General features: G+C 41.1%; 1 protein-coding gene across 4 annotated transcripts; it reads right to left on the minus strand.

The window, feature by feature from the left end:
- Window positions 1-627: 627 nt before the first annotated feature.
- On the minus strand, window positions 628-5652 carry LOC110496691 (chromatin modification-related protein MEAF6). Of its 4 annotated transcripts, XM_021572720.3 has the most exons (9): window positions 5369-5607; window positions 4738-4853; window positions 4545-4632; window positions 4267-4312; window positions 3943-4132; window positions 2826-2855; window positions 2200-2268; window positions 1971-2004; window positions 628-1854 (listed from the first exon to the last, which is right to left on the minus strand). In XM_021572720.3, the coding sequence occupies exons 1-9, from the start codon at window positions 5456-5458 to the stop codon at window positions 1840-1842; spliced, it is 678 nt and encodes a 225-aa protein (XP_021428395.3). In that variant the 5' UTR covers window positions 5459-5607; the 3' UTR covers window positions 628-1839. The 4 variants fall into 4 exon arrangements, with proteins under 4 accessions (XP_021428395.3, XP_021428396.3, XP_021428397.3 ...); XM_021572721.3 differs by lacking the exon at window positions 2826-2855; XM_021572722.3 differs by lacking the exon at window positions 2200-2268.
- Window positions 5653-13817: the final 8165 nt, after the last annotated feature.

A 13817-nucleotide genomic window follows, 5' to 3' on the forward strand; every position in this document is an offset into this window, starting at 1 on the left:
GAGTAGGACTTTGTTTATGATACGGGAAAGCCTGTGGTTGAAAGACATTTAAGGCAATGCTTTGAGTACTGTCAAACACGCATTGTGAAGTAGCACTACCTAGTGAAGGAATGTGGTATTGCATACTGACAAAGTATTCACTAATAAGCATATCTACTTTAAATAGACGTAATACTATATTGTTATCTGGACGATTGTTATCATCCAGATTAATGTATTCACCAAACTATTTCAATACTACACATCTGATCAGTACTGGTCGCACACAGGGAACATTCTAGAAATAGCACGGGGCCAGTGTTGGAGAAGCTACTCTTAAAATATAGATTTCCAAGCTAACATTTACATCTCACTGGCAGACATTAAGCTACGCTAATGCTACCCTTAAGAAAAATGTAGTTTACTTTAAAGTTGCTTTGAAAAAGTAGTTCACTACATCCAACCTACTTTGTGAAAAAGTATAAATCTAAAGTATATATCTAAATCTTAAAAAATGTCAGACTATAAATTCCAAGAACAGATCGCACGAGGATCAAATGTTAAAAGGTGTAATTTAGCCTATTATACACACCACAATGTTTCAAGTGAGAATTAGGCAGGTATGATGCCGAAAAATAAACGATTACCTACTTCAGCCACATTTTATTTTCCTTTTGCAAACGTGTGTAGTTCCAGTAGTTAGCTACACAACAACCAACAACAAAAAGTTACCTACTGAAAACAGTACCAAGATTTGAATTTCGTTCAAGTACCAACCAACCTACTGTAAAATGTAGTTAAATTACTAGTTAAACTGTATATAGTACACTGTTCCCCAACATGGCATGGGTCATGTGTTGTCAGCCTGTTGCCCCCTGGTTCACTTCAAACTGCCACTGCTCAGAAATCAAACTCAAATCTCTGAAACGGCCACCGTAGGAATGACATGATGACGTCATATCTTTGTGTGTAAACAGAGTTATTTTAATCATACTTGGGAGCCAGAATAAAGCCGTTTGAAGGTGAACACAGTACTAAAACAATTTCCATGAACTCACTGAAACTTCACCAATCAAACGTAGTGTAGTATAAATGGAATAGGGAGCTATTTGAGACTCTAATAATAAGATGGTGGACTAGAGAGAGAGCCTCATCTGAGCACCTTGGCAGGTAACAGGGCCATGAAGAAGCCACAATGAAACCAGACAGTAGATGCCGTCAGACACAGATGTTGGTCTGTTGGTCATAAACTAGCTTCCCTATTGATTTCCCTGCTATATCATCACTGAAGAGTGCAGAGTAAAGACAGAGATGAGATTTTGATTAACAGCAAGACATTTTCAATGCTTCTGGTGGGCTAAGACCTTCACAAATTTAGATTTTTACCATAAACTATACATAGTAATACTTATCATTTCAATCTTTTATTACATAGCTATGCTAAACAATTCTCAAAATAAAATGTAAAAAAAAACAGAAGCTGGGATACTCTAGAGCTAACAAACGACCACACAACGACAAATATAATCTTCTTATTTTTGTCACAAGAAGAGCAGAGGAAAATGTGAAGTTACATGATAAATATAGAACGTTCAACACTATACAATAACCCCAGCTGGGTATTGAGTAACATGCAATTACACACCTTGTACTTTTCTGCAGGAAAATCATGAAGCACAAATATTTCTAGTTGCCGGTGGGGAGGGGCAACATTTCATACAATATACACAAAGCAGAAACCAAGTCAGTTAACATAAGGCATATAAAGTTCACAAAGCCCAGAGAAGTGATTCTCTGCTTCACTGAAGACGTCTCCTGTGTGGCCAGTTCTGGTCTGAAGTGCTTAACACCCCCCGTTCATCAAGTTGAATAGTCCTGTGGAACAACAAGAACGTCGACGACAGAATTAAAAACAAAAAAACTTTAAATATTTCTAAATCACACATTGCTTTATTGGAAGCTCAAGACAACATAACATTCCAATAGCTTACCGCTCTGGGTTTTTTGTTCACCTTCATGTCGAATCTAAAAACAAACAAAAAAAAAGCTAGAGTTACGACAGGTTTTTCAGGTTTCACTAAATACAACACGAGTAACCATGGAGACAACAAGCACCACTACAGTTACTCAAGCTAAGAGACCAAGCAACACACAAGGAGACAACTAGAAGAACCATGTGAAAGCCTGGGATGTGCTGAAAGATATGGGTTTTTACTCAACCTGTGAGCTCCCCATCTCATTTTGGCAGGAAGAGCAGACTTTTTCATAACTGGATTAAGGGAACAGGACCTTTATGGAATGAAACCAGGGTCAAGAAATAAACGGAGCTTCTAAAGTAGTGTTTATGCCCCTATGACTCAAAACACTACAGAATCTAGCGTTGAGTCTACAGAAGCTAGGTGCAAATACTTTATTAGATACAATGCATTATTTGAGAAATAAAGTGTGCATCCCCAAATGGCACCCTAATTCCTATATGGGCCCTGATCAAAAGTAGTGCACTAAATAGGGAATAGGATGCCATTTGGGATATAAACAAAGATTTGGACATGTAGTAATGATAGATTTTCTATGATGACACATTAACCGTGAAAGAAGCAGATGGAGAGCTGAGGGAGAGAGAGAGAGAGAGTGGGAACGTCAGGATGTGGTCAGAGAAGGCAGGGGTAGTCCCCCCCCAAATGGCACCCTATTCCTGACGTAGTGCACCATTTTTGACCAGAGCCCTATGGGTCATAAGAGCTCTGGTCAAAGGCAGTGCAGTATATTATGGAATAGGGTGCCATTTGGGACACAAGCCAGGATGTATCACCACAGGAAGCAGGAAGTAAAAATGTGAGACTTACTCAAAGTCATAATGAAACATGGCAGAAGGGCTGGGGCAGCATTAGGGGAAGTAGAGAGCAGTAGTAATTAGTACACCAGCCTGACTCACTCTAAATGGATGCTTTTGTATCTGGAAAATACAGGCTTGTTAATAAGTCAACTAGCTACCACAATATTTTAACTTATTGAGATGATTTTGTCTAAATATGCGGTGGTTTTATTAGGCTACATACAACATAACACAATGTGGCTAGGAACCAGTGTGATGAGTTAACGCAGCTGGGAAAGTTGGCATCGTTTCTTACTTCTCCTCACATTCCACGCTCCAATACAAACAGACTAAGCCACTTGCTATAAACCAGTAGTACAGCCAATCAAACAGACCCTCCTGATGTTTATACAGTAGTACAGCCAATCAAACAGACCCTCCTGATGTTTATACAGTAGAACAGCCAATCAAACAGACCCTCCTGATGTTTATACAGTAGTACAGCCAATCAAACAGACCCTCCTGACGTTTATACAGTAGAACTGCCAATCAAACGGACCCTCCTGACGTTTATACAGTAGAACTGCCAATCAAACGGACCCTCCTGACATTTATACAGTAGTACAGCCAATCAAACAGACCCTCCTGATGTTTATACAGTAGTACAGCCAATCAAACAGACCCTCCTGACATTTATACAGTAGTACAGCCAATCAAACAGACCCTCCTGATGTTTATACAGTAGTACAGCCAATCAAACAGACCCTCCTGATGTTTATACAGTATTACAGCCAATCAATCTGACCCTCCCAGACAACTTTTTTTTTTAAGTTACCTTGCGTGCAAGAGATACACTCAAATCAAATCAAATTTTATTTGTCACATACACATGGTTAGCAGATGTTAATGCGAGTGTAGCGAAATACTTGCACATATTTCAGAATTGATAGCAGGGCCATTGTTCAGTAGCCAACGGTTGCAGATAGAAATGACGTTAATAGACCCACTTTGATTCCATATTCTACATATCAGAGAGGCATGTTTGTTCTACAATGCATATTTCTATCCGAACGTTCCACAACGTTGTGTTCTGCTGAACATGCCCTAGGAGTTAGTCTAGACCAGCGACTGAGTTTAGGGTTGAGTACCTGTGTCTGTTTTTGTTCTTCCTTTTCTTGTGGCTCCCATGGTGGCTTCCGGAGGAGGACGAGGCAGCCTTCTGGGGTTTGAGGTCCTGCAGTGCCCCGTCTGCGTCCTCAGTGTCCTCCTGACTTGGCTCGTTCTCCTGGTTCTGGAGGTCTGGGGATGTGTCGCTCTCTGTCCCACTGCCGGGCTCACCTGAAGGGCCAGACAACAGAAGAGCAGCATGCCACCTTGGAGCTCAACTCCCTCACATACCAGTAGGCTACATTCAGTAAGCACTGTGGCAAACAAAAGTTTATCAATTTGGGATGGCTGATTCATATACTTACGCTTTTCATTCATGTGATCTGGTATCCCGCCAAGTGCACAGACAGCCTGTTCAACAAAGACGAACAGTTGGTCAGCATTTACACGTTATTACAATCATAGATGGCCTCCTAGGACAATACCGAGAGGACCGATGGCCTCCTAGGAAAATACAGAGAAAATAAATGGCCTCCTAGGAAAATACAGAGAGGACTGATGGCCTCCTAGGACAATACAGAGAGGACCGATGGCCTCCTAGGACAATACAGAGGACAGGCAGAAAATAGAGTGAGGCACTCACTGCTACAGAAGTGACTGAAGACTTGCTGAACAGACGCTCTGCCTCCTTGAACTTTCTGTTTCTTCGGTCTGTCTTGCTGTTGGAATTTCTGACAGAACGATACAAAAACAGAGTAAATAGATCATAAACACAGGCAAGGTGATTCAATAGCAACACTTTATGTCTGAGTAACCATGGTCCATGTCTTGCTTACTTTTGGTTGGTGAGGTATCTGTCCCATCCTCTAATGATATTCCCATACATCTGGGTGTCTTCCAAGTAGCTGCCCTCAAATGCATAGATCTGTCTTTCCAAGTTCACCAATGTCTCCTGTGGAAAGTATGTAAAAGGCATTAGACTTTGCATTTCAAATGTATGAAACTGACCGAAGGTGTAATTACTATTTAGCCAGAGACAGTACCACAGCCATGCCCATGGTGATGTGGGCATTAGTATGTAGGGTTTGACTGCACCTTGTGGACAAAGGAAGTTACTACTTAACTCCAACGACATTGTACATAAACATTGATATATCTAGTTTTAAAAAAAATGCAATACCTATGGATGTATGACGCTGAATAAAAGCCTTTCCTTTGTTACATTTTATAATGTTTCATTAGAATTGTAACGTTAACTAAATTATCTTGTCAGCGAGCAACAAATATTTACCGGCAGAGTAGAGAGCCGAGGCCTAGTCGTAGTAGCTTAGCTAGGATAGCCAGTGCGGCCTAGTAAACTAGCAAAAGCTACCTTGCAACTTAAACATAAGATGCAGCAAATACGCATGTAGCAAAACTATTTACTCATACGGAAACGTATCTAACTACAGCAGCTAATAAACTTACCGCAAGTTCTTGTTTCCTCTTGACCAGTTCCGAGAGTTCCCGACGTGTGTCGGGAATCTGTGGCGGTGTCGCCTTCGTATGCATCGCCATGATGAATCTCCGAAAAACAAAACAGCGTCTTCAATGATGAGTTAAAATAGGGAAAAGCAAAGACTTTCACCACAAGTGGGCGCTAGATGACTGGTACGTTTGCTTGTCTTGCAAACGAGCCCAAATGCCTTTTTTTCCCCTGCCGCTCTGCTTTCACCGAGTACTCGCTGTCGTGGAAACAGATCATTGTATCCACACTCAGAAGTTTGTTTTCTGACTACAGTAACTTTACAGTGTGGTGAATGAATGAATTTTTGTTGCATCCTAGGATCACTTTGCGAATTTGGTCAACGTAGTCGGGCTACATTTACCATTCAAATTGCTACCTAGTCAGCATGAGGGTGTTGCAGTCCTTGCTTGAGTTGGGTACCAGCAGCACCTCACATGTTCTACTGCACGTAAATATGAACAGTACCGGCACCCAAAATGATTACAGGTACCTATTTCAGTCCAAGTCAAGCACTGGTGACATTACAAACTCTCCTCCCTTCTAAACAGATTGTCAGGCGATGCAATACATGTCAGGCACCTGTCCCTCCAGTTGTGTTGTAACTCTCTTCGCTAATGATGGGGAAAAATACACAGAGAATGACATTAAGTGTCCTTTTTTTTTGTTGCCTTGCATCCCGTGTAAATCTAAATGATGCTCAGACTTCTGCTATCGCTTTTTACATTAATCTAGGCGGCAAACATCTAGAATACATTTCATCAATACCCACCAAATACCAAACACAGGTGATAATCAATGAGGTCGATAAGAAGGGGTTCTTGTCACCAGCTAAGAGGTTATTTTCAGAAGACAGTCAGGTAGATATGTCAACCAATAAATCAATCTACCCTCCAGCTAATTAATACATTAATCAGCCAATGAATTGTCAAATTAAGATGTGATTTTTACATTTAGTTTTCAGAATCAAAACCCAGGGCCAGGCACATACAGTGGGGCAAAAAAGTATTTAATCAGCCACCAATTGTGCAAGTTCTCACACTTAAAAAGATGAGAGGCCTGTAATTTTCATCATAGGTACACTTCAACTATGACAGACAAAATGAGAAGAAAAAAATCCAGAAAATCACATTGTAGGATTTTTAATGAATTTATTTGCAAATTATGGTGGAAAATAAGAATAAGTAAATGATCTAATGATTATGTCTCTTCGCAGCAAAATCTGCAGAGCTGGGATGGTTGTATCCCCCATACATATATATATATATATACACAGTAAAAGTCAGAAGTTTACATACACTTAGGTTGGTGTCACTAAAACTTGTTTTTCAACCACTCCACATTTTTCTTGTTAACAAACTATAGTTTTGGCAAGTCGGTTAGGACATCTACTTTGTGCATGTAATACAAGTAATATTTCCAACAATTGTTTACAGACAGATTATTTCACTTATAATTCACTGCATCACAATTCCACTGGGTCAGAAGTTTACATACACTAAGTTGACTGTGCCTTTAAACAGCTTGGAAAATTCCAGAAAATGATGTCATGGCTTTAGAAGCTTCTGATTGTTTAATTGACATCATTTGAGTCAATTGGAAGTGTATTTGTTGATGTATTTCAAGGACTACCTTCAAACTCAGGTCTTCTTTGCTTGACATCATGGGAAAATCAAAAGAAATCAGCCAAGACCTCAGAAAAAAAATTGTACACCTCCACAAGTCTGGTTCATCCTTGGGAGCAATTTCCAAACGCCTGAAGGAACCACGTTCATCTGTACAAACAATAGTACGTAAGTATAAACACCATGGGACCACGCAGCCGTCATACCGCTGAGGAAGGAGATGCGTTCTGTCTCCTAGAGATTAACGTACTTTGGTGTGAAAAGTGCAAATCAATCCCAGAACAACAAGCAAAGGACCTTGTGAAAATGCTGGAGGAAACCGGTACAAAATGATCTATATCCACAGTAAAACAGGTCCCATATCGACATAACCTGAAAGGAAGGAAGCAGCCACTGCTCCAAAACTGCCATAAAAAAGCCAGACTACGGTTTGCAACTGCACATGGGGACAAAGATTGTACTTTACAACAATTTGGCCATAATGACCATCGTTATGTTTGGAGGAAAGAGGGGGAGGCTTGCAAGCCGAAGAACACCACCCCAACCATGAAACACGGGGGTGGCAGTATCTTATTGTGTGGGTGCTTTGCTGCAGGAGGGACTGGTGCACTTCACAAAATAGATGGCATCATGAGGAAAGAAAATTATGTGGATATATTGAAGAAACATCTCAAGACCTCAGTCAGGAAGTTAAAGCTTGGTTGCAAATGGGTCTACCAAATGGACAATGACCCCAAGCATACTTCCAAAGTTGTGGCAAAATGGCTTAAGGACAACAAAGTCAAGGTATTGGAGTGCCCATCACATTGCCCTGACCTCAATCCCATAGAAAATGTGTGGACAGAACTGAAAAAGCGTGTACGAGCAAGGAGGCTCGTTACACCAGCTCTGTCAGGAGGAATGGGCCAAAATTCACCCAACTTATTGTGGGAAGCTTGTGGAAGTCTACCTGAAACGTTTGACCCAAGTTAATCAATTTATAGGCAATGCTAGCAAATACTAATTGAGTGTATGTAAACTTCTGACCCACTGGGAATGTGATGAAAGAAATAAAAGCTGAAATAAATCACTCTCTACTATTATTCTCACATTTCACATTCTTAAAAGAAAGTGGTGATCCTAGCTGACCTAAGGCAGGGAATGTTTACTCTGATTAAATGTCAGGAGTTGTGAAAAACGGAGTTTAGATGTATTTGGCTAAGGTGTGTGTAAACTTCCGACTTCAACTGTATATACACAGTTGAAGTCAGAAGTTTACATACACCTTAGCCATTTGCAAAAAAAAAAACGATTCTATAAACCTGTTTTCATTTTGTCATTATGGGGTATTGGGTGTAGAGTGATGAGGAAAAACATTTATTTAATCTATTTTAGAATAAGTCTGGAACGTAACAACTTTGGAAAAAGTCAAGGGCTCTGAATACTTTCCAAAAGCACTGAATGTACAGTATTCAAACCATAAATCAGAGAAGGGGGAGGGCTGACCTAGAATCAGTTTTTCATTTAGATCAGAATGAAGAAGTCTGCATGGACAGGGGGGGCCTGACCCTAGGTCAGCACACCTACTCTGCTTTATGAATACGGATCCAGGACGTGCAATAGTTTCTATGACAACACCTCTCTGGTCATGAATAGTTTCCCATGCCTTTTAACCCTTGTCCAAGGAGGAGACATTACCTGGGAACATTCTCCTGAAGAACCCTCCCCCGCCCCCGCCTGACCCTGGGCAGGATGATGTAGTGAACTACGGGGGCCTGGCCAAGCACTTCATGTCCAGTGCTGTGTTTGTTTCTGGGACAAGCCATGGACCCAGGATGTGTGAGGCCAGGGATTCCCAGGTCCAGGTACTGCATCATTGATCCTCCTAGATTGTGTCCTAAATTGCACCCTATTCCCTATCTAGCGTACTACTTTTTTTTATACCAGGGTTCATAGGGCTGCGGTCAAAAGTAGTGCGCTAAATAGGGAATAGGGTGCCATTTGGGATACACACCAAGCCACACAGTTAGAATGGACACTTTTCCTATCCGGTTGTAACCAATCATATCGTATGAGCATAATACATTTGTGTTTTATACAATGTTTTGACTATTATTATTATTATTGATATTCTTACGTTTAACTTTCATCTCAGTGAAGAGGATATTGATTGATCTTCAGGTCTTTTCTGTTCATAGGTTTTCTCACACCTTAAACAGACCTCCTCCCCAGTGTCTCACACCTTATACAGACCCCCTCCCCACTGGGGAGGCAGCAACCGAAAGGTTGCAAGTTCAAATCCCCGAGATGTAGCGATATATTCAGTAATTGTATTTCCATATATCCTTAAGAAGAAACACATGTTTTTTTTGTCCAGTAATGTAGAGAGGATTCACAGTAATAGAACAGTAGTCGTTGACAACTGCTAGGCCTCGTGCTGCCAGCGGTACCCCCCAATAACAGCTTGGCACACGAGACCACATAGCCAAAGCAACTGTTGGGGACGTGCTGAGGGGTGGGACACTGGGGAGGGGGTCTGTATGAAGGGTGGTACTCTGGTGAGGAGGTCTGTATTAGGAGTGAGACATTGGGGAGGGGGTCTGTATTAGGAGTGAGACACTAGGGAGGGGGTCTGTATTAGGATTGAGACACTGGGTAGGGCGTCTGTATTAGGATTGAGACACTGGGTAGGGGGTCTGTATAAGGTGTGAGACACTGGGTAGGGGGTCTGTATTAGGATTGAGACACTGGGGAGGGAGTCTGTATGAGGGGTGAGACTGAGGAGAACAGCTGCAGATACTGTATATTCAGACAAGTCAATATTCTGTCCACTAAAACACTCCCTGTAAAACCAAACCTCCGTTGATATGACTTTCACTCCCCAAACGAGGCTTCTGTCTGAGCTCCCTGCTTTCATTACTCCTCTGGTCTTCCATTGGTCTGAAAGACTTTTAGGAAAACAAATGAATCTTGTAAAATAAAAACTTGGGAGAGACTCGGTTTAAGACCTTTAGGAAGCTTTGAGATCTGGGGGTCTCAACAGAGGAGGCATTACCTACTCTGACCGACCTTGATTTCAGCTGCCCCCGGTGGATTTATCTCTTGACATTTAAGCTATTGTCTCAACTGCTGTTGTCTGAAGCCACTAGTGTTGTAGTTGAAGTGCCAAAGGGGACAGAGACACTGGAAGACAAACCTCTGGCCTTATCGGAGCTGACTGAGCTCCATTATAGCTTGTAGTCAAATTGGGCAAGTATAAACATGTTCATTCAAAGGGGCCCTTCCTGAGACAGCCTTTTGTTGTGAGTGTGTGCATTTAGGAATGTCTGTGTATTCTATCCCCATATACTGGTACTGTATGGTAAGTAGGTGTACAGCGAGACACATGACTGACCCTAAACCTAATTACAATTTAACGCTAATATCTGTATCACTCTCTATTATTATACTTCTTAGCCAATAGAAATAAACATGAGAGCACCGACAGGCATGATACATACTCAGCATGAGCCAATAACCGTTCTTTCTTGAAACTAAGGAAAGTACATCTATGAGATTTTATAAAATAAAAAGAGCAATAACCCCTTAATTCATAATTTTAATTAGATTTGGCTCTGAAGTTACTGATAGTTATCAGAAAAAAAACAAAAGGAATGAGAGATGCAATTGTATTGTGGGATCATCATTTGAAGTATCCACAGAATGGTGCTAATGTGATGGGGTGGATGAGAGCATCTTCAGTCATATTCATGGTAGAGCTAATTGTGTCAGCCTAATCTTATATCTGTGACTTGGCAGTACATCAGTGGATTACGGGCACAATATGGTGCTATTATTTCATAGCGATTCGCATAAGACGTTTAAAAAGTGCCAGAGATACTTACTGGAGCGTGGAGACATGATTTTATTCCATCTCAGAGTGCTTCGATGTGGTTAACAAAATTAGAACCTCTGTTTTATTGTTAATTGTGATTTTCCTCCGGGTGGGATTGTGAGAGGCTTTGATTGGTTGAGTTTGGTAGCTGTGCTTTAATTATTAATGTGCAATAGGCTGGGTGGATGGATGGATGGATGGGTGGTTGGGTGGGTGGGTGGATGGGTGGATGGATGGGATAAATGATGGATAGGTGGATGACTGGAGGGATAGATGGGTGGATGGAGATTAGCACAAGTGGAACCTACATGTAGGATGGTTATTCTTTCATCGTCATCAATGACTTAACACCTTCATCAGTGGCTTAACATGGTCATCAGTGACTTAACACCGTCATCAGTGGTTTAACATGGTCATCAGTGACTTAAAATCATCATCAGTGACTTAACACCGTCATCAGTGGCTTAACATGGTCATCAGTGACTTAACATGGTCATCAGTGGCTAAACATGGTCATCAGTGACTTAACACCGTCATCAGTGGCTTAACACCGTCATCAGTGGCTTAACATGGTCACCAGTGGCTTAACATGGTCACCAGTGGCTTAACATGGTCACCAGTGGCTTAACATTGTCAACAGTGGCTTAACATGGTCATCAGTGGCTTAACATGGTCACCAGTGACTTAACATGGTCACCAGTGACTTAACATGGTCATCAGTGACTTAACATGGTCACCAGTGACTTAACATGGTCATCAGTGTCTTAACATGGTCATCAGTGACGTAACATCGTCATCAGTGTCTTAAAGTCATCATCAGCTCAACAAAGAACCCATTCATGTATCCATCTTCCTTTTGTATAGCTGTTAAACATTAATGGGATGATTTGTGGAAGAATTGGCTACGTAATGGCTGTTTGTATCATCAGGGGACACAAGCCCTCAGGAATCAAGACTTATCAATTCTCTTTTCATACTGAATCAGCACAAACATGAATTGGAGCCTGGTTGAATGCACTGCATTGTTGAATATACAGTATTCTCAAACAGGAACTTTCAGGGAGCAAGAAATACGAGAAGAATGAAGGAAATTATGGAATTAAATAACCTGAAAACACTGCCGCATAATGTCTTAACTGGCCGTACATATGTATAAGTTCCTTGTAGTGTATGAGAGAGAGAGAGAGAGAGAGAGAAAGAGAGAAAGAGAGAGAGAGAAAGAGAGAAAGAGAGAAAGAGAGAGAGCGAGAGAGAGAGAAAGAGAACGAGAGAAAGAGAGAGAGAGAAAGAGAGAGAGAGAGAGAGAGAGAGACCCCACAGAGCCCCAGGACAGTAACACAATTAGACCCAACCAAATCATAAGAAAACAAAAATATTATTACTTGACACATTAAAAAGAATTAACAAAAAATAGAGCAAACTAGAATGCTATTTGGCCCTAAACAGAGAGTACACAGTGGCAGAATACCTGACCACTGTGACTGACCCAAACTTAAGGAAAGCTTTGACTATGTACAGACTCAGTGAGCCTTGCTATTGAGAAAAGCCGCAGAAGGCAGACCTGGCTCTCAAGAGAAGACAGGCTATGTGCACACTGCCTACAAAATGAGGTGGAAACTGAGCTGCACTTCCTAACCTCCTTCCAAATGTATGACCATATTAGAGACACATATTTCCCTCAGATAACACAGATCCACAAGGAATTGGAAAACAATTCCAGTTTTGATAAACTTCCATATCTACTGGGTGATGTACCACAGTGTGCCATCACAGCAGCAACATTTGTGACCTGTTGCCACAAGAAAAGGGCAACCAGTGAAGAACAAACAACCCATATTTATGCTTATTTATTTTCTCTTTTGTACTTTCACTATTTGCACATTGTTACAACACTGTATAAAGACATAATATGACATTTGCAATGTCTTTATTCTTTTGGAACTTCTGTGAGTGTAATGTTTACTGTTCATTTTTATTGTTTATTTCACTTTTGTATATTATCTACTTCACTTGTTTTGGCAATGTTAACATATATTTCCCATGCCAATAAAGCCCCTTGAATTGAATTGAGAGAGAGAAAGGGAGAGAGAGACTATTTAACAATCGAGCATGATCCTACCCCATCTTGGATGGGCGTGGGTGATTGACTGTCCATTCCCCCAGCCCCTACTTCTCGTCCTTGCTGCTTCTCAAAAGCTCATTACTGCGTCACTAAATCATGTATTTCTCCCTCACAGGCACTGTGGTTTAATTCATACTAATAAAAACCAATTCCATTATGGATGCCGGTGCTGCTAGCCTTGGATAGGCTGTTGATGGGTTTGAGAGAGGCAATACCATAGAAATTGAATCACTACAAAAGTAAATTGCTGCGTTCTGATGGGCTTTTCCCTTTCTAGTAATTATATTTCTATGGGTAGTACTCAGTAGATGGATCAGCAACATCCTCCCCTAACACAATTCATCTGGGTGTATTTCATATCCCCTAACACAATTCATCTGGGTGTATTTAATCTCCCCTAACACAATTCATCTGGGTGTATTTCATCTCCCCTAACACAATTCATCTGGGTGTATTTCATCTCCCCTAACACAATTCATCTGGGTGTATTTCATCTCCCCTAACACAATTCATCTGGGTGTATTTCATCTCCCCTAACACAATTCATCTGGGTGTATTTCATCTCCCCTAACACAATTCATCTGGGTGTATTTCATCTCCCCTAACACAATTCATCTGGGTGTATTTCATCTCCCCTAACACAATTCATCTGGGTGTATTTCATCTCCCCTAACACAATTCATCTGGGTGTATTTAATCTCCCCTAACACAATTCATCTGGGTGTATTTAATCTCCCCTAACACAATTCATCTGGGTGTATTTCATCTCCCCTAACACAATTAATCTGGGTGGTGTATTTCATCTCCCCTAA

Source organism: Oncorhynchus mykiss, chromosome 18 (genome assembly GCF_057628025.1).
Source record: "Oncorhynchus mykiss isolate SJ-2025 chromosome 18, ASM5762802v1, whole genome shotgun sequence".
NCBI classification, from domain to species: Eukaryota; Metazoa; Chordata; class Actinopteri; order Salmoniformes; family Salmonidae; genus Oncorhynchus; species Oncorhynchus mykiss.